The sequence below is a fragment of the Thamnophis sirtalis genome, unplaced genomic scaffold (assembly GCF_051295495.1).
Source record: "Thamnophis sirtalis isolate CommonGarterSnake01/CBP01778 unplaced genomic scaffold, rThaSir2_p1.2 scaffold_14, whole genome shotgun sequence".
In the NCBI taxonomy this organism is placed as follows: domain Eukaryota; kingdom Metazoa; phylum Chordata; class Lepidosauria; order Squamata; family Natricidae; genus Thamnophis; species Thamnophis sirtalis.
This window is the reverse complement of record NW_028261394.1, coordinates 3,096,512-3,115,686: the sequence shown is the minus strand read 5'-3', so window position 1 is coordinate 3,115,686 and position 19,175 is coordinate 3,096,512. Positions and strand designations below refer to the sequence as shown.

The 19,175-nt window shown below is 44.7% G+C and overlaps 3 protein-coding genes across 3 annotated transcripts in view; 2 read left to right on the top strand and 1 right to left on the bottom strand.

Annotated features, from left to right (window-relative positions):
• Positions 1 to 254: 254 nt before the first annotated feature.
• NUDT1 (nudix hydrolase 1) lies at positions 255 to 4,342 on the bottom strand (the record flags this gene model as incomplete). Its single annotated transcript, XM_087729023.1, is given in 3 exon segments — positions 255 to 400; positions 2,253 to 2,412; positions 4,218 to 4,342. Coding segments are annotated over 2 exon segments (298 nt in total), but the record flags the coding sequence as incomplete, so codon positions are not given.
• On the top strand, positions 4,231 to 13,897 carry MRM2 (mitochondrial rRNA methyltransferase 2). Its single transcript, XM_087729022.1, has 3 exons — positions 4,231 to 4,391; positions 5,818 to 6,107; positions 13,438 to 13,897. The coding sequence occupies exons 1-3, from the start codon at positions 4,231 to 4,233 to the stop codon at positions 13,887 to 13,889; spliced, it is 903 nt and encodes a 300-aa protein (XP_087585148.1). The 3' UTR covers positions 13,890 to 13,897.
• A 2,723-nt stretch (positions 13,898 to 16,620) lies between these two features.
• MAD1L1 (mitotic arrest deficient 1 like 1) overlaps positions 16,621 to 19,175 on the top strand; it is a 428,801-nt gene continuing 426,246 nt past the window's right edge. Inside the window, exon 1 of the mRNA XM_087729234.1 lies at positions 16,621 to 16,683. Coding sequence (XP_087585360.1) covers positions 16,667 to 16,683 — 17 coding nt within the window. The 5' untranslated portion in view covers positions 16,621 to 16,666. The remainder of the gene's footprint in view (positions 16,684 to 19,175) is intronic.

The window sequence follows — 19,175 nt, the reverse complement described above, 5'->3', positions numbered from 1 at the left end:
GCCAGGCACTTGTCTGAAACGGTACATAGGCTCTCCTGCTTTAGCAAGGGGGCTGGACTAGAAGACCTCCCGGGTGCCTTCCCGCTCTATTCTGATCGATCGAACCCTGCCAGCGTGATATACACGCACGGACTAAAAACAAAACTCACAGTGGCAGCTTGGATCATGTTGTTATGGATGGAGGCCAGCTTGACTCTGCTGCCCAGGTCCTTGCAGGCTTCCCTAGTGGTTAGCACTCCCGCCCACTTTCCTACCGTCACTTTCCGTGGGTTCTCCGTGGAAACTGTCCGCGCGAAAGATATGGACTTCCATCAGCTCCGCGTTGCCTACAAACTCAAAGGTGATCTGACCCATTTTCTGTAAGGTGTCCACGGTCAAGCTGCTTTCTTCCTGGAGCTCCCTGGGAATAAGGGAACAAGAGAATTTGGGGAAAGTGGAGGATTGGGTTCACACGTCCCTTCTCACCTCTGGGTGTTTCCCTCAGTGCTGGTGGTCCTGACTCTGCATTCCTGCATTTTTAAACTTGTTTCCTTTGGAAGGACGACAGGATCAGGGCGAAGGTGCGTGATTGGCCTTCCAACTGGGAACAAGCATTTAATACAGACGGCCCTCGACTCGGGGCCATCGACGGAGTGACTGCTTAAAATTACGATGTCACTAACTTGCTTAGTAGAGGAGAAGCTGGTCCCAATTGGAAGCAAATACTGTGAGTTTAATGAATCTTAAGTTTAGATGGAAACAGGCCATAAACCCAAGCAGTCTTTTAATCATGATATTGTAGGTCCGTGCCTGCTGATCATGGGTGAAATACTGTTCTCTTTGTCATGGCTGTGAGGCCAGGAGAACAGTATGTCTATCATGTTTTCTTTTTCTTTCTTTCTTTCTTTCTTCCTTCCTTCCTCCCCCTCCTTTTTTTCCTCCCTCCCTCCCTCCTTTTTCTTTCTTTCCTTCTTTCTGTTCCTCCCTCTTTTTCTTTCTGTTCGTCCCTCCTTTCTTTCTTTTTCTCTTCCTCTTTTTCTTTCTCTCTCTTCCTCCCTCCTTTTTCTTTCCTTCTTTCTGTTCCTCCCTCCTTTCTTTCTTTCTCTTTTCCTCCCTCCCTCCCTCCCCCTTTTCTTTCTTTCTTTCTCTTTCTTCTTCCCTGCCTCTTCTTCCTTCCTTTCCTTTTCTTCCTTTCCTTTCCCTCTCTCTTCTTTCTTTCTTTCTTTTTTCCTCCCTCCCTCCTTCTTTCTTTCCTTCTTTCTCTGTTCCTCCCTCCTTTCTTTTTCTCTTCCTCTTTTTCTTTCTTCTTCCCTCCCTCCTTTTTCTTTCCTTTTTTCTTTCTGTTCCTCCTTTCTTTCTTTTTCTCTTTTCCTCCCTCTTTCTTTCTTTCTTTCTTTCTTTCTTTCTTTCTTTCTTTCTTTCTTTCTTTCTTTCTTTCTTTCTTTGTTCTTCCCTCCCTCTCCTTCCTTTCTTCCCTTTTCTTCCTTTCCTTTCCCTCTCTTGTTTCTCTTTTCTTCTTTTTCCTCCCTCCCTCTTCTTTTGTTATTCCTCCCTCCCTCTCTTCCTTCCTTCTTTCCTTCCTTCCTTCCCTTTCCCTCTCTCTTCTCCTTTCTTTGTCAAACAAAAATTACGAATTTGAGCGAACAAAATGAAAAAAATAAATAAAACGTGACAGGGACCCTAGACACATCCGTGCACTCACACGTGCCCTTTTTAAGAACCTCTTAAATACAGAGTGATGCCCACAGATGTCAAGTCAAGAATGAAAGGAGTGAAAATCAGTCGCTGAGACAACAGAATCGGGTAAAATACTCCAGACTTTATGACGCGGCCCAGGGAGCACCTGTAGCTTAAGGGATGCTACGGAACGAAGGCACCTTTTGCTTTGAATTGTGCGTCTATGTTTACTTCTCCTTGTCACATTCTCATCACGCGCTAAATAATAATGGGTGGAATGACTCCCAGGTGATGAAACACCGTGAATCCATTTGTGGCCTCTCCCAAAACATTCCCCCTAGCCATTTCACCAATTTTTAATTTTAACACAGCGCAGCGTCTAGGCGAGTCCCTCTGCTCGGCTGACGATTGAGCTTGAAAAACCCAAGTTGAAAGAAAAGAAAAGAAAAGAAGAACCCTCCTCCATCCAGCATGAATCATCCCAACTCCATTCGGCCCACAAAGTAGAAGCGGAGCAAGGCACACGGGCTGCGTGTTGTGCAATACCAAAACTGCAACCACAAACCTCTTCCGAAGAACGGGTTGTGTCTGCTCACCTTCGGGCTGCCTGCTCCACCGTCTCCCCCAGCTGCACCTTCCCCCCAAAGCCGTTCCAGAGGCCGGCTCCGAAGCCGCGCTTCTTCATGCCCAGCAGGATGCGCTGCGGCTGAACCACCAACACCAACGTGTACAGCTTAGTCGTCAGCATGCTGCACCCTAGGTCAAGAAGAGGGAGGGGGGGAAGCATCAAGGGGCAAATCCACAGAAATTTTGCAGGAAGCTCCATGTCAGGTGCTGCTTCATTTGATAATCAGGAAAGAAACCACTCAACTCCATTTGCATGAAATCAAGTGTACTTTTACTAATTACAAACGAATAGTAGTGAGGCAAAGCTGAATCTGGTAAATTAGGCGCAAAAGCAAAGAATATCACGTATAGTTCAATCCCCTCCCCTTGGGAACCCAGTCCATAGTCCAATTATAATTCACCCAACTGTCAGGTGGGAGACATCTTCAAAAAACATCACCAGATGTTGGAATGCTGGACAGTTAACCTTGGCGGGAAACTCCCTTCCTCCACATGCGCAATGAGATGGTCAGGCCAGCGTCTAGAATCTTCCTCCAGCACATAATGATTCCCCTCCCAAATACCATGCCCCCTCCCTCCCCGTTTCAATGGCAGCCGAAGCAGCAGCAAAGCAGAGGCTGACACTCCAGCAGGTTGCAAGGTGGAGGGGGGGAGAGAAAAAGGAGGGCCAAGTTAGCTGGTGCTATGCTTTGCAAGCGGGAAAGGAATAGGGCCAAATCACTGGAAAAAGATAAGACATCTGGAGCATCTCTAAATGCTCCGATACATTCTACTTCACCCAAATGCAGCTTGCTTTGAAGGAAGGAAGGAGAGATGAAATGAGCCGAAGGAAGGAAGGGAGGTGAAATGAGAGGAAGGAAGGAAGGAGAAGGTAAAAATGAGAGATAAAGGAAGGAGAGGAAAGGAAGGAGATGAAATGAGAGGAAGGAAGTAAGTAAAAATGAGAGAGGAAGGAGAATGAAAGAGGAAAGGAGGCAGGGAGGAAAGATGAAGGGAAGAAAGGAAGGAATGAGAGATGAAATGAGAGGAAGGAAAGAAGGTAAAATGAGAGATGAAGGAAAATGTGAAAGGAAGCAAGGGAGGGAAAGAGGAAGGGAAGGAGATGAAATGAGAGGAAGGAGAAGGTAAAAAATGAGAGATAAAGGAAAGAGAGTGTGAAAGGAAGGGAGGGAGGGAAAGGGAAGGAGATGAAAGGAAGTAAAAATGAGAGAGGAAGGAGAATGAAAGAGGGAGGGAAGGAGAGATGAAATGGGCCGAAGGAAGGAAGGAAAGAAGGAAGAGATGAAATGAGACAAAGGAATGAAATCAGAGGAAGGAAAGAGAAGGTAAAATGGGAGATGAAGGAAAATGTGAAAGGAACAAAGGGAGGGAAAGAGGAAGGGAAGGAAATTTCTCTTCTGGACCAGCGTTTCTCAATCTCAGCAGCTTAAAAAATGGGTGGACTTCAACTCCCAGAATTCCCCAGCCAGCATGCTTTCACATGCATGGGTTTCCACTCCCATGGAGACTCCATGGAAGGTTTCCCCCCATCCCATTCCCCCCCAACCAACTTCTGGCTTTGAAACTCCAGCCACGGGTTGCCTCTAAGGGGGAAAAAGATGCAGAGCGCCACTCCTTCTGCAACAACCCTGCCCAGAAGCCAGAAAAGCCCTGGATTCCCCCTCCCTCTCTTTCTTCCTCGACCCCCCCCCCCTGCTGTTTGCTGGTAACAAAATGCATTTATTTATTTATTTGTCAACAAACTACAAGGGAACAAGTATGAAAGCACATGGGGAAAAATGGCACAAATAAATGGATATTAATAAGCAAAACACAGCCATAAGCACAGGAAAAAAGTAGGTGTAAATGGGACAGTAGGACAGGGGGAAGAGGAGAAGGGAGGAGACCCCAGCCCTACAGAGAGGCGACCCCTCCCCAACGCGATCCTCGCAAACCTGAAAGGAACCAATGCAATGCGTCTCAGGTGCAGCTGAAAAACACGTGCAGGGGCAACGGAACGTAGGAGACGGAGCGGCGTTTCCGGGGGGGATGATTGTGGCTGTCGGACTCGGTGTAACCCGCAAAAGTGTCCCCCATATCCCGGAAGTGGCCGGAGAAACCATGAGCCGGTGAGTGGCGCCGAATGCAACCAGAGGTCTCTCTCTCCCCCCCCCCAATTCCCGCCTCCGGTGCTCGGGGCTGGAGAGGGGGGGGGTGTCTCATGAATTAGTCTTGCCAAGATCCCCTCCCCGCCCCTTTCCCTTGGGTGGGCTGAGAGGCCTTTTCATCATGGCTGTTTAATTGCAGCTCTTCCTCTTGGCCTGGCCAGGTCATTTCCACATCATAGAGCGTCACTCTGGGGATTGTGGGAGTTGGAAGCACGCTGGCTGGGGAATTCTGGGAGTTGAAGTGCACCTGTTTTAAAGTTGCTGAGACTGAGAAATGCTGGTCCAGAAGATAGCAACAATTTCCTTTCCTTTCCTTTCCTTCCTTCCTTCCTTCCTTCCTTCCTTCCTTCCTTCCTTCCTCTCATTTCCATTTCCTTCCTTCTTTCATTTCCATTTCCTTCAATCCTTCTCTCTTTTCCTTCCGTCCTTCCTTCCTTCCGTCCTTCCTTCCTTCCTTCCTTCCTTCCTTCCTTCCTTCCTCTCATTTTTCTTCCTTCCTCTCATTTCCTTCCTTCATTTCCATTTCCTTCCATTCTTCTTTTTTCCTTCCATCCTTCCTCTTATTTCATTACCTTCCTTCCTTCCTTCCTTCCTTCCTTCCTTCCTTCCTTCCTTCCTTCCTTCCTTCCTTCCTCTGATTTCCACTTCCTTCAATCCTTCTCTTTTCCTTCCTTCCTTCCTTCCTTCCTTCCTTCCTTCCTTCCTTCCTTCCTTCCTTCCTTCCTTCCTCTTATTTCATTACCTACCTTCCTCCTTCCTTCTTCTCATTTTCCTTCCTTCCTCTCATTTCATTTCCTTCCTTCCTTCCTTCCTTCCTTCCTTCCTTCCTTCCTTCCTTCCTTCCATCCATCCATCCATCCATCCATCCATCGTTCCTCTCATTTCCATTTCCTTCAATCCTTCTCTCTTTTCCTTCCTTCCTTCCTTCCTTCCTTCCTTCCTTCCTTCCTTCCTTCCTCTTATTTCATTACCTACCTTCCTCCTTCCTTCCTCTCATTTTCCTTCCTTCCTCTCATTTCATTTCCTTCCTTCTTTCCTTCCTTCATTTCCATTTCCTTCCATTCTTCTCTTTTCCTTCCTTCGTTCCTCTTATTTCATTACCTCCCTCCCTCCCTTCCTCTCATTTCATTTCCTTCCTTCTCTCCCTCCCTCTTCCTTCCTTCCATTTCCTCCATCCTTCCTTCCATTCCATTTCCCTCCATTCTTCTCTCATTTCCTCCCTCCCTTTCCCTCCCTTCCATTTCCTTCCTTCCTTTTTCCTTCCTTCCTTTTTCCTTCCTTCCTCCCTGCCTCCTTCCCTCCATCCATCCCTCCCTCCCTCCATCCAACCATCCATCCACCCATCCTGCTAATTTTCAGCAATTCCCCTGGTTTTTCTCCTTCGCAGACATCAGCTGCTGCCCACCCTTTTACTCCAGATCCAGAAAATCCACACCACGGGGCAACACCTGAAATCCAAAACCGGGGCAGAGCATCGCTGGCTCCAGAGACATTTCCGAGACCCATTTGTGAAGAGAGCCAAAGAGAGGAACTATCGTTGCCGAAGTGCCTTCAAATTGCTGGAGATTGACGACAAACATCACCTCTTTCGGCCTGGGCTGCATGTCCTTGACTGTGGGTCGGCCCCTGGAGCCTGGGCCCAGGTGGCTGTGGAAAGGGTCAATGCCGCAGGATCTGGTGAGTGGATGCCTAAGGCTGCTGGTTTGCAACCTGCTCTAAGCCAGCCATACTGCGGTTTGGTTCGTTTGGGATGGCGTCACTTTTTACCTTCTGTCTGATTCCTGGATTCTGATGGAGTATTCTTCATTGCAAGGATATATGGGCAGAAATATAGATTGGGTGGGGAAAGAGGGACTGGTCCAAAATCACCCAGTTGGCTTTCATGCCTAAGGCGGAATTAGAACTCACCATCTCCTGAGAATTGGCAACAAAGTCACCCAGCTGGCTTTCATGTCTAAAGTGGAACTAGAATTTCCCTTCCCCTGGTGATTGGAACCAAAGTCACCTATCTGGTTTTCATCTTTAAGGCAGGACTAGAGCTCACGCTTAAAGCTCTGTAAGACCTCCATTCTTCAATTCTGATTTTTGGTTTAACACCGACTCAGGTTCACCCCGTTGAATTTCCATAAAGAACTTTAAGCTTTCTGACATTGCTCCATTCTAACTGCCTTGTTGCTCTTTACGTTTTAAAAACACTTCCTTGTTACGTTTGCAATTTTGTGTTTCTCTTCCTCTTATTTTTTTTCAATCCTCACATTTTTCTTAGCCTGGATATTTATTTCCAACCGTAACTATAGCCAGTGCTAGAATAGAGCGGTCTGTACGGTACAATTCCCAATAATGGGAAGGACAAACATATTTTGGGACATCTTTCCAGATCGATGCCACCTTCTCTATTCTCTGCTTGGTGATCAAGAAGCAAAATAACACTGAGGAAATATGCAGATTGGAAGGATATATAGGTAGTCCTGATTTACAGTAGGTCACTTAGTGGCTGTTCAAAGTTACAATGGCCCTTTACGACCATTTTCACACTTACGACTGTTGCAGTATTGCCCTGGTCATGTGATCGAGATTCAGATGTTTGGCAATTGAGATTCTGACCAGCAAAATTAATGGGAAAACTCTATTAACAAACTGTATTGCTAACATAACATCCGCAGTGGTTTACTTAGAAAGCTGTGACGAGAAAGGTTGTAAAATGGGGCAAAACTCAACAAATGTCTCGCTTAGAATTTTTGTTCTTGTAAGTCAAAGCCTGCCTGTATATCTACAGCTTTGTCTCCCTCTTAGGAAACAAAGTTATGTATTTTATGATTATAATGATCATTATATTAATGGCAGGGATTATTATAAGGGTAGGGAAAGCGCCCCAGAGGGAGACCACAGCTGTGATACAAGGATATTTGCAAGAGGGATTTTAAGGCCTTGGGAATGGACATTAACAGCTGGGAAACCTTGAACTCTGATCGTTTCAGCTTGGAGGCTAAAGGCACAGCATGGCCTTCTCCAATTCGGAGAGATGCTTGTTCAGCAGGCTAAGGCAAAGAGGCTGTCGGGTGCTCCTTCATTTAATAATCAGGAAAGAAACCACTCAACTCCATTCTTAGAATTAAGTGTACTTCTACTAATTACAAACGAATAGTAGCAAAGCAAAGCTGAGTCTGAGTAAATTGGCGCGAAAGCAATGGATATCATGTACAATTCAATCCCCTCCCCTTGGCACCCCATTTCATAGTCCAATAATAATTCACCCAACTGTCGGGTGGGAGATAACTTCAAAAAACATCATCAGGGTGGAATGCTGGACAGTTGGCCTTGGCGGGAAACTCCCTTCTTCCACATGTGCAGAGAGATGGTCAAGACAGCTTCTAATAACAATCCTCCAGCACATAATGATTCCCCTCCCAATTACCATGCCCCCGCCCTCCCAGTTTCAAAGCAGCAGCGAAGCAGAGGCTGACATCGGCCTTCCTGGAACCAGCGAAATCTGGGGGCTGGGCAGGGGACAGAATGCCCCTGGCCCCAGTGTGGAAGGGATTGCCACTCCCGAATTGGCCTTTTTAGCCACCCCAGATGCTGCTGTTAAGACCTCTTTCCAGAGCACGATACCATCGTCTTTTGAGACTGAAGGATGCTGAACCCAAACTAGAAAGGGGGCAGGGGCTTACTTCCCTGTCTCAGACATTGTGATTGAGAAAGTGGAAGCAAAATGCTGACCTTGTTTGCTTTTTGCAAATCCTACCTGTTTTATTGCGTGACCCGTCAAAAGCGCGGAGGACAAAATCGCGCTCGAAAGCGCGCATGTGATGTCATCACAGCACGACGAAAAAAATTAAAAATTGAAATAAAATTAAAATTAAAGCAAGCCGATTCACATAAAGGTAAGGGTTAGGTTTAGGGTTAGGGTTAGGTTAAGGGTTAGGGTTAGGTTTAGAGCGTTAGCGTTAGGTTTAGCGTTAGGTTAAGGGTTAGCGTTAGGTTTAGCGTTACGTTAACGGTTAGGTTTAGGGTTAGATTTAGGGTTAGGTTAAGGGTTAGGTTTAGAGTTAGGTTTAGGGTTAGGTTTGGGGGAGTTAGGGTAAGGTTTTAGCTTTATTTTTACATTTTTTGATCACAGCGCAATGTTTTCGTCGCGCTGTGATGACGTCAAATGCGCGCTTTCGTCGAGCGCGATTTTGTCCTCCGCGATTTTGTGGTGGAACCGTTTTATTGCACTTTGAGCAAACTGACAGCCTCGGTTAGGAAGTAGCTGGAATATTTCAAAACTATAAATGTGTTTTTCTGCAGATTCCATTTTTTTTCCATTCCTGCTTCCTTTGCTATATGTGAGTGTGGGGAGGGGGTTGCCTCAGACTTCACAATGTGTCATAAAGTGTGATTGTTTTGAATCGGCCTATTTATATTAATCTCCTTCTATCCAATAAATATTGCCAAGCATGTTTTTCCCCCCTCTCAAGTATTGACAGTTTATTGCTGGATAAATTCTTCCCTCCGTTAGAATATGTGATTTATTTATTTTTTTAAATCTCCACCCGAGGCTTCGTTTTAATATTGTGGGTTTTTCCTCTGGGAAATGATAGTGAGAGCAGTCTTGAAAAGCTTCAATTTAATTAATTAGTGTCAGGCAAAAAGTGCCCTGACAGCAGAAAACGTTACTGTTGGCTGACTTTGGAGTGGTTTGACGACAGTACAAGACAGTGATTGATGATGAGGATTTCTGAATTATTGATCCTTACAAAAAGCCTTGCTCATAAAAATAAAATAAAACCTCCTTGTTAGGAAGGTGCTAAAAATAAAATGATCGAATTGATTAAGAGGCTGGCCGTGGGTGACTTTCACTAATTTTATTTTTTAAATGCTACAGATAGGGAATGCAGAACGGTTTTCCTATTTTCTTCGTCAGCCTGCGCAAAGCCTTCGCAAAATCTATGAACTCTCTGTCTGCTGTTGACAATAGCAATAGCAGTTAGACTTATATACCGCTTCATAGGGCTTTCAGCCCTCTCTAAGCGGTTTACAGAGTCGGCATATTGCCCCCAACAACAATCCGGGTTCTCATTTCACCCACCTCGGAAGGATGGAAGGCTGAGTCAACCCTGAGCCGGTGAGATTTGAACAGCCTAACTGCAGAACTGCAGTCAGCTGAAGTAGCCTGCAGTGCTGCATTTAACCACTGCGCCACCTCGGCTCTTTTTAATATATATATATATATATATATATATATATATATATATATATATATATATATATATATATATATATATATAGATAGAGATAGAGATAGAGATAGAGATAGAGATATACATATACATATACATATACATATACATATACATATACATATACATATACATATACATATACATATACATATACATATAGATAGATAGATAGATAGATAGATAGATAGATAGATAGATAGAAAGAAAGATAGAGAGGGAGAGAGGGAGAGATAGGTATAGGTATAGAGATATATAGATAGAGAGAGAATGAGAGAGAGAGAGATAGGTAGAGATATAGATATAGATATAAATAGCAATAGCAATAGCAGTTAGACTTATATACCGCTTCATATGGCTTTCAGCCCTCTCTAAGCGGTTTACAGAGTCAGCATATTGTCCCCAACAACAATCCGGGTCCTCATTTTACCCACCTCGGAAGGATGGAAGGCTGAGTCAACCCTGAGCCGGTGAGATTTGAACAGCCGACAAGAGTTCATAGATTTTGCTAAGTCACAAGATGGCTTCATTTAGTTCTGCTTTTTTGATAAACTAGGGTTTATTGGCTGAGTGCATGTGTGAGCCATCCAACTATGGCTTGTACCATTACACATAGCTAAGTCCCAAAGATGCTTGTCGAGACGCAATTGGACTTTCTTGCTTCCCCCCCCCCTTGAAAATGTTTTGCTTCTGGTCCAAGAAACTTCTTCAGCTTCTTGGATGAGAAGCGAAATGTTTTCAAAGGAAAAAACAACGCAAGGAAGTTCAGTTGCGTTTATTAAAAAAACCTTTGGGACAGCCATGACCTGGATGATTGAAAATCTCCACAGACACATGACTGTTCTGACCCCCTCCTCCGTCCAGTAACGAAAGCCAAGACAAGCGTGAAATGGAATGTCCTTTAATAACAAGACCAGAATCTCGGTGGCTGAAAGCCAAATAAACAAACAGATAAGGACTTTGGCAGCAAGTCCGACAAACTTTGGCAGCAATTCAGACAAACTCTGGCAGCAATCCAGCCTGCCAAGTTCGTTTCTCTTTAGTCAAAGTGTTGATTTCTGCAAGGAGGGCGTGGCACAAGCAGTCTCTTTTATAGTCTGGAGAGGAGCTTAATGACCATCAGCTGAGCGTAATTACCTCCTGTAATTACGTAGTTGTTCTTAACGCCGAGTAGCCCTTCGACGGCGTGCATCCTGGAACAACTCACTGTTGGTTTTTGGATCACTCTCTCTTGTCTCCCCCCCACTGATTCAAGGCTCCGGCGCCTCCTGGTGGCCAACCAGCCTCTCTGCGCCCTGCTCGGAGTCGGAACCCTGTCCAGGGTCCTCCACATCCTCCAGGGCCGACTCATAGGGCCCCTCGCTGTCGGAGTCTGGTGGCAGCTCCAACGGCTCCTGCCAGGCCACAACACATAACTAACAAAATCTAAGCTTAATGCAGTGTGTAAACTCAGCCAAGAAGGTCACTCAATACTTCTATGTAATAAGTAAGGGAGTAACAGAGGTGTGTATAACAGAGTAATAGAGCTGTGTCCTGGAGAAGAATACACACGCTTTCCCTACTCACGCTTTATGGCTTGGACAAGCCATAAGTAGATCATTGACTGCTTGGCATTCCATAGTTTCTAGAAACTGGGCAACAGTTTTCTGTTAAAAAGTAAGAATTAGCTTATACAGAGCCTTTAAAGAAAAAAGATTTATTAACGTAGCATTACTTCTGGGTAATAGTGTACACTCAAGTTCCCTCAAGCCACCATTAAAATAGCCAGTGGAGTAGTAGATATCTTGGTCTTGTTCGTTTGGTAATTCAGGGGGTGTAGATGTCTTTAAAAGCAATCGAACCCACTTGCTTCATAAATTTGCCTATCCGTGGCTATTATGTGATTTCTAAGATCCCAGGCAATATGTCATTTTGCAACGGCTCCTGGAGGAGAACCCTCTAGTGAATGATTTTTATCTTTTATGTCCTCGGTGCTCTTTTCCTCATAAAAATGTCAGGATTTACTTGCCCCTGTGTGGGTCATCAGTCTACTGGCAGTTAAAAAAGGAAAAAAATAAAATTAAAAAAAAACACCAGGAAAAAGGTTTTTTTCCCTGGAATTCTGACTAAGCATCACGAGTGTCTTTTTGTGAACGTTGATATCCTAATGAAATGTGAGGGTAACCTTGGGGGAGAAAGGGAAGAAAATGCTGCTTAGAAGAAACAATTAGATAAGGGAGGCTGGAGCCCCCAGTTGTTTAAAAGTCAGAGGAAAAAAAACTTGGAAAGGAGCCATCTTAATTGATCCAGGAGTTAAGACGGGGAGCTGGGAAGTTTGTAACTTCAGATCTAAAAGATTCTGTCAACATAGCCTTTAAATAAAATAGAATTCCCTTGTCTGGCGGTGTTTCTGTCTAGCTCATCTGGATGGACCGACTAATATTTGGCACCGAGGTTTCAAAAAGAGCCAGGTTTTCTTAACATTTTCTCTCTTAAACAATTCTTCTTCCACCTGCAGAGAAAAAAAATCCAAATACTGTTTGCCTCAAATGCCAAAACGTGATCTGCAAACTGATTTATGCGGGCCCAGCTCATTTAATTAGTTGAAACCCAGTAGAAAATCAGAAAGTGGGGCTAAATGAATAAATTCTCTGAACTTGACAACTTTCTGGCTTGTGGACTTCCAATGACCAGAATTCCCCAGGCAGCCATGTTGGCTGGGGGATTCTGGCTGTTGAAGTCCCCAAGTCTTAAAAGTTGCTAAGTTTGGAGATCCCACTAACTCTTTGGCTAACACTGGTTAACAGATGCATAGTTGGAAACTGTAGATGGGTTAACCAGTGTGGTATCTAGCCAAAGAATCTGGGGCTTCTTTGAAGACCAATGTTGTTAGTTGCGAAGTTGTGTCTGACCCATCGCGACCCCATGGACAACGTTCCTCCAGGCCTTCCTGTCCTCTACCATCCTCTGGAGTCCATTGAAGCTCACGCCAACGGCTTCGGGGACTCCAGCCACCTCCTTCTCTGCCGTCCCCTTCTTCTTCTTTTGCCCTCCATCCTTCCCAGCATGAGGCTCTTCTCCAGGGAGTCCTTCTTCCTTCTCATCAGGTGGCCAAAGTCTTTGAGTTTCCTCTTCAGGATCTGGCCTTCTAAAGAGCAGCCAGGGTGGATCTCCTCTAGGACTGACCAGTTGGATGGCCTTGCTGTCCAAGGGACTCAGGAGATAGATAGGTAGGTAGGCAGGCAGGCAGATAGACAGATAGATAGGTAGGTAGGTAGAAGTCCCCTTCTTCTTCTTCTTCTTCTTTTGCCCTCCATCCTTCCCAGCATGAGGCTCTTCTCCAGGGAGTCCTTCTTCCTTCTCATCAGGTGGCCAAAGTCTTTTGAGTTTCCTCTTCAGGATCTGGCCTTCTAAAGAGCAGCCAGGCTGGATCTCCTCTAGGACTGACCAGTTGGATGGCCTTGTAGTCCTTCTTCTTTTGCTCTCCATCGTTCCCAGCATGAGGCTCTTCTCCAGGGAGTCCTTCTTCCTTCTCATTAGGTGACCAAAGTCTTTTGAGTTTCCTCTTCAGGATCTGGCCTTCTAAAGAGCAGTCAGGGTTGATCTCCTCTAGGACTGACTGGTTGGATGGCCTTGCAGTCCGAGGGACTCAATGCAGGAGTCTTGTCCAGCACCAGAGTTCAAAGGCCTCCATTCTTTGGCGCTCAGCCTTCCTTATGGTCCAACTTTCACAGCCATCCATTGCAACTGGGAATATCGTTGGAAGACCGATAAACGCCTTTTAACCTGCTTTTTGTTTCCCCTAGACCCAAAACTTCCCGTCGGCTTTGTCCTCGGAGTTGATCTTCTTCACCTCTTCCCTCTGGAAGGAGCGGTTTTTCTCCCACACGCCGATGTCACAGATCTGGCCACCCACGAGGAGATCCAAACCCTTCTCCCGAAAGGCAAAGCGGACATCATCCTAAGCGACATGGCACCGAACGCCACCGGCATCCGGGAATTCGACCATCAGAAGTTGATTCATCTCTGCCTGTCCCTTCTGGATCTGACCCGAGGCATTTTGCAGCCGGGAGGGATCCTGCTGTGCAAATTCTGGGATGGCAAGGACAGCCACCTCCTCCGAAGCCGGCTGTTGCAAGATTTCCAGGAAGTGAAGACCCTGAAGCCTCAAGCGAGCAGAAAAGAATCGGCCGAGACTTTTTTCTTAGCCAAAACCTACCGAGACGTGTCAGAGGCGCAGCTGAATAAACTTGAATAGCTCCATCATGCATTCTGTCAGCTGCGACTTCATTTAGTAATCAGGAAAGAAACCACTCAACTCCCATTTGTTTGAAATCAAGTGTACTTTTACTAATTACAAACGAACAGTAGCGAAGCTAAGCTGAATCTGGTTAATTAGGCGCGAAAAGCGAATAATATCATGTATAGTTCAATCCCCTCCCCTTGGCACCCCAGTCCATAGTCCAATTATAATTCACCCAACTGTCAGGTGGGAGATAACTTCAAAGGTCATCACCAGGATGGAATGCTGGACAGTTAACCTTGATTTGATTTGATTATATTTATATGCTGCCCTTTTCCCCCGAAGGGGACTCAGGGCGGCTCACAATTCAAATCAGGGAAGGGGGGTACAGACAGAAAATAAAAGACAAAACATAACAATACATAATTTAAAAACGCACAACAGTCATACCATTCGAGACAGGGGCAACAGCTCTTTAGCCCCAGGCCTGTCGGAACAGCCAGGTTTTAAGGGCTTTGCGGAAGGCCTGGAGGGTGGTGAGGGTTCGAATCTCCACGGGGAGTTCGTTCCAGAGGGTCGGAGCAGCCACAGAGAAGGCTCTCCTCCGGGTAGTCGCCAGTCGGCACTGGCCGGCGGATGGAATTCGGAGGAGGCCTAATCTGTGGGATCTAATCGGTCTAGTGAACCTTGGCGGGAAACTCCCTCCACATGCACAGTAAGACAGTCAGGTCAGTGTCTAGAATCTTCCTCCAGCACATCATGATTCCCCTCCCAATTATCATGTCCCCCCTCCCCGTTTCAATGGCAGCCGAAGCAGCAGCAAAGCAGAGGCTGACACATTCTGTATGGCATCGCTTAGAACAGTGGTTCCCAAACTTGGCAACTTTAAGACTTGTGGACTTCAACTCCCAGAATTCTCCAGCCAGCTCAGCTGGCTGGAGAATTCTGGGAGTTGAAGTCCACAAGTCTTAAAAGTTGCCAAGTTTGGGAACCACTGGCTTATAATTAAAGTGCCAGGAAAGTTTGCAACAATAGCTGCATTTTCTGTTTGCAGGTTGAAATTTTGCCGTGTTAGTGGAGGAGTGGAGTTCTTGGTGCTCTTTGAGCCTGACGGTTTTCTTACAGACGTTTCATAACCCAACTAGGGAACCTTATCAATTGCTAGAAGGGGGTGGGATTGGAGGAGGAGGAGGAAGAGGATGACAACGACTTTGGTGTCCTTGGTGTTCTCTGAGCTGGGTGGTTTTCTTGCCCTCGTTTCCTGACCCAACTAGGTAACATAATCAGTGCTAGAAGGGAGTGGGATTGGACGAAGAGGAAGAGGAAGGACTGTGGAATCCTTGGTGTTCTCTGAGCTGGGTGGTTTTCTTGCAGACCTTCCATGACCCAACTAGGGAACAACATCAGTGCAACCTCACTCCTTTCTGGCACTGATGATGTTCCCTAGTTGGGTCACGAAACGTCTTTAAGAAAACCATGAAGCTCAGAGAGAATCAAGGGCCCCTTGAGCTAAAAAAAAAAATATTCCAGAAGTGCTGGAGACGTTTGTGTACAATGTTAATTATAAGTTGTATAAATAAATAAACAATAGGACAAAATACAAGCTCTCTGCTGTGTCCATTCAGAAATAAGCTGTTGTACGACTTCATTCCCAGATTAAGACACCCGGAGCCTCTCTCTAGCCACAGCTGCCAACAAAAACTTCCATCGAAAAGATAACTTATTTACTGTTTATTTATTGAAACGTAGCCTCATCTTGAAAGAACTCAGGGCAACTTGTGGTCCATAAACCAGCATAGCAACAATGTAAAGCGGTATAAAATCACACAGAAACATTATAATAATGTAGCAATAATGCAAAACAATACAAATAGTATAAAACAGTGTAAAATAGCATAAAACAATATAAAAGCAATACAAATAGGATAAAAACAGTGTAAAACAGTGTAAAACAATACAAATAGTATAAAAACAGTGTAAAACAATGTAAAACAATACAAATAGTATAAAAACAGTGTAAAACAATGTAAAGCAATACAAATAGTATAAAACCAGTTTAAAACAATATAAAACAATACAAATAGGATAAAAACAATGTAAAACAATACAAAGAGTATAAAACCAGTGTAAAACAATATAAAAATACAAATAGTATAAAACTAAAACAATGTAAAAATACAAATAGTATAAAAACTATAAAACAATGTAAAAATAAAAATAGTATAAAAACTATAAAACAATGTAAAAATAAAAATAGTATAAAAACTGTAAAACAACGTAAAAATACAAATAGTATAAAAACTGTAAAACAACGTAAAAATACAAATAGTATTAAAACTGTAAACTGTAAAACTATGTAAAAATACAAATAGTATTAATAGTATTAAAAACGATGTAAAAATACAAATAGCATAAAAACAGGGTAAAACAATATAAGAACAATACAAAATATCATCAAACCGTATAAAAACCATCAGCAATTTAAAAAAAGAACCGAAAAACTCGGCGATGCAAGTTTTAATATTGTCTTTCCTCCAAACTGATTTCCCCCCTCCCTTTTTCCCCCGAGAAATACCACCCTCCGCCGGAAGAGGGCGTCGCGCCCTCCTCTTGATTTCCCGCCGCGCGCCTCTATTCTGAGCGCTACGGCCTTCCTTCAGCGAAGCAAGCCGGGCGCTTCTACGCCCGAGAGGCGGCGGGGGGGGGGGGGAGCGAAATCTCGCGGGAGCTGGGCGGGGAACTCTCGCGGCGCCCGAGGAAGGAAGGAGGGCGGAGCGAGCAGAGCTGTGGCCATGGCCGATTGGGGAGGGTGAGTGCGCGCGCGGGAGAGGCCGAGGGTGTCACGTGGGTCCCGCGCGGGCGGGGCGGCAGAAGGGCGGGAGGGCGGCGGCCGGGGCGGAGGGGTCTCGTCTCGTCGCCTCAGGGACCCCGGTTTTTTTGGGGGGGAGGGCGGGCGGGTGGGTTAACGGGCTTCTCTCCCACCGGCGTCGGTGTTTCCTGGAGCTGGGGATCGTGGCCCGAGACTCATGCCGCCCCGCACGGCTTCTTCTTTCTCGGTTGGTGTGCCGAGAGTGCTCCTGGGCATGTACAGAGTGCCCTACCGCGCCTTGCGGTCTGAACGTAGAGAAACCCCCCTTGCTAACTCCCCGCTGCTTGGGAGTCCCATCTGCGATCTTTTTTTTTTTTTAGCAGGAGTGCTCTTCCCATCCAACACAACAACAGACACAAACCACACAGACCAGTTTGTGCAAAACAAGATAAACTGGGATGGATGGGATGAAGATGAGCAGATCATATTGCCTCTCGATTTCGTTAGCCGGAGTTGCATGGATGAAATGGGGGGGGGGGAGCGTAGGAAAAACCCCATGCCAAAAAAGAAAAAGAAAAAAAAAGTTGCATCAAGAAGTACTACAAAACCCAACCTAAAATTATATTATGATGCAGTAGCATTATCTGCAATTAGTGATTGGATTGATGTAACAAATGATAGGATACTTAATATCGAGGGGTATGATCTGGTATATGGCTGGCATGCTTAACAAAAAAAGTGGGCAAGAATTTTAAAAGTCATATTTTAGGTGTGCTCTACTGCGGTTTGGAAAAAAAAATCAATATAAATTAAATGAGAAGATACCCATGTGGGCAATTCCTAGGCATGCAATAGAAAATATGAACATAGCACAAAAAGAGGATAGAATTACTTAACAGACAGCTTCTTACCCTAGAAAGGGGTGTATTACAGCTAAAATCCTTAGATGGTATTAAAAGAGGAAAAGGTAATTCAGACATGGTTCCAGTATGGACAGCTACAGGCCAGGTGGAAAACAGATCAAAAAATTGGTTTCATGCCAAGTCGAGGATAACTTATTTAAACAAATAAGAGATCAAAGTTTAATGCATATAAAGAGGATATATAATGTACTAATACAGATGGATTCCGAAACAGAATTAGTTAAAGACTGTATGATAAAGTGGGCTCAAAATATTGAAGAACCAATAATGTTGGATACATGGGAAAGACTTTGGGTAAGAAGAAGTACTACAAAACCTCTAAACTCCAGGAGGGCCCATCTGCAGGCAGGGCAGGGGACGATGGGTTTGAAGCCAGGCTCTTCCCAGGGTGGGGAAGGCGCCCCCTGACTCTCTTGGCTTTTGTGGGTCTTTCCTCTTCAACCGTTGAAGGTTGTGTAGGCTCTTCCCAGGGTGGGGAAGGCGCCCCCTGACTCTCTTGGCTTTTGTGGGTCTTTCCTCTTCAACCGTTGAAGGTTGTGTTACGATTTTGCTTCTGCTTTGCTTTTGATTTTTTGCAACACGTGGCTTCTCTTGGGGTTGTGTGATTGTTGTCCCAAAAACTGGTTAAAAGGCAATGGAAACAAAGAGAACCCAGTGTTGCAAAAAGAGCAAAGTCACAAACACAAACTCTGCAGGAACAAGAAAGGAAGCTAACAAAAGTGTAAAAGAAAAAAGATTAAAAAAAAGAAACAAGACATTCCTGATTTCTTTTCCAGCAAATGCAGATTACAAAAATTATTCTTTACGGTTACAAAAAGATCTCTTTTTTCCTATTATTATCAAAACCACAAATCAAAAGCTCATTTTTTTTTACTCCTTTCATGCAAACAAATATAAGAGGTTTCCAGACAGCAGTAAAATTGGGAGTCTTTGGTGCCCTCTGACCTTGATTATTTTCTTGCAGGCGTTTCATGACCCAACTAAATAACATCATCAGAGCTAGAAGGGAGTGGGTGGTTTGTGGAGAGGAGGAGGAGGGAGGAGGAGAAGGACTGTGGGGTCCTTGGTCCCCTCTGAGCTTGGTAGTTTTCTTCCAGGCGTTTCACGACCCAACTAGGTAACATCATCAGTACTAGAAGAGAGTGGGGTTTTGAATTGTAGGCAATTCTTCCTTCTTCCAGTACTGCGCCACCAACAATCTTGCTGCCGTTGTCAAATTCAGAATCAAATTAGTCTCTATAACTGTACACTCTGTAATTATACCCAACAAGAATAACTGAGGAGTAAACTTTATCCTCTTTTTAAGAATATTTTGAATAACCCACCATATTTTTATCCAAGAATGGACGTTAAAAGTAACAAACTTAGCAGAGATGGCTAAAATATCAGCATACATCAAGGACTCTTCAGATGAGAAATACAAGCTGGAATGGAGAAGATGGATTGATTACATTCAAAATAAATATGGGGCTAAGAAATTTCAGTTAGCTTATGAATGAATGAACAAGGAATGTTACAACTCATCTAAAGTTAGCTTTGCAAAAGGGGAGTTAAAAGTACAAGCGAGGG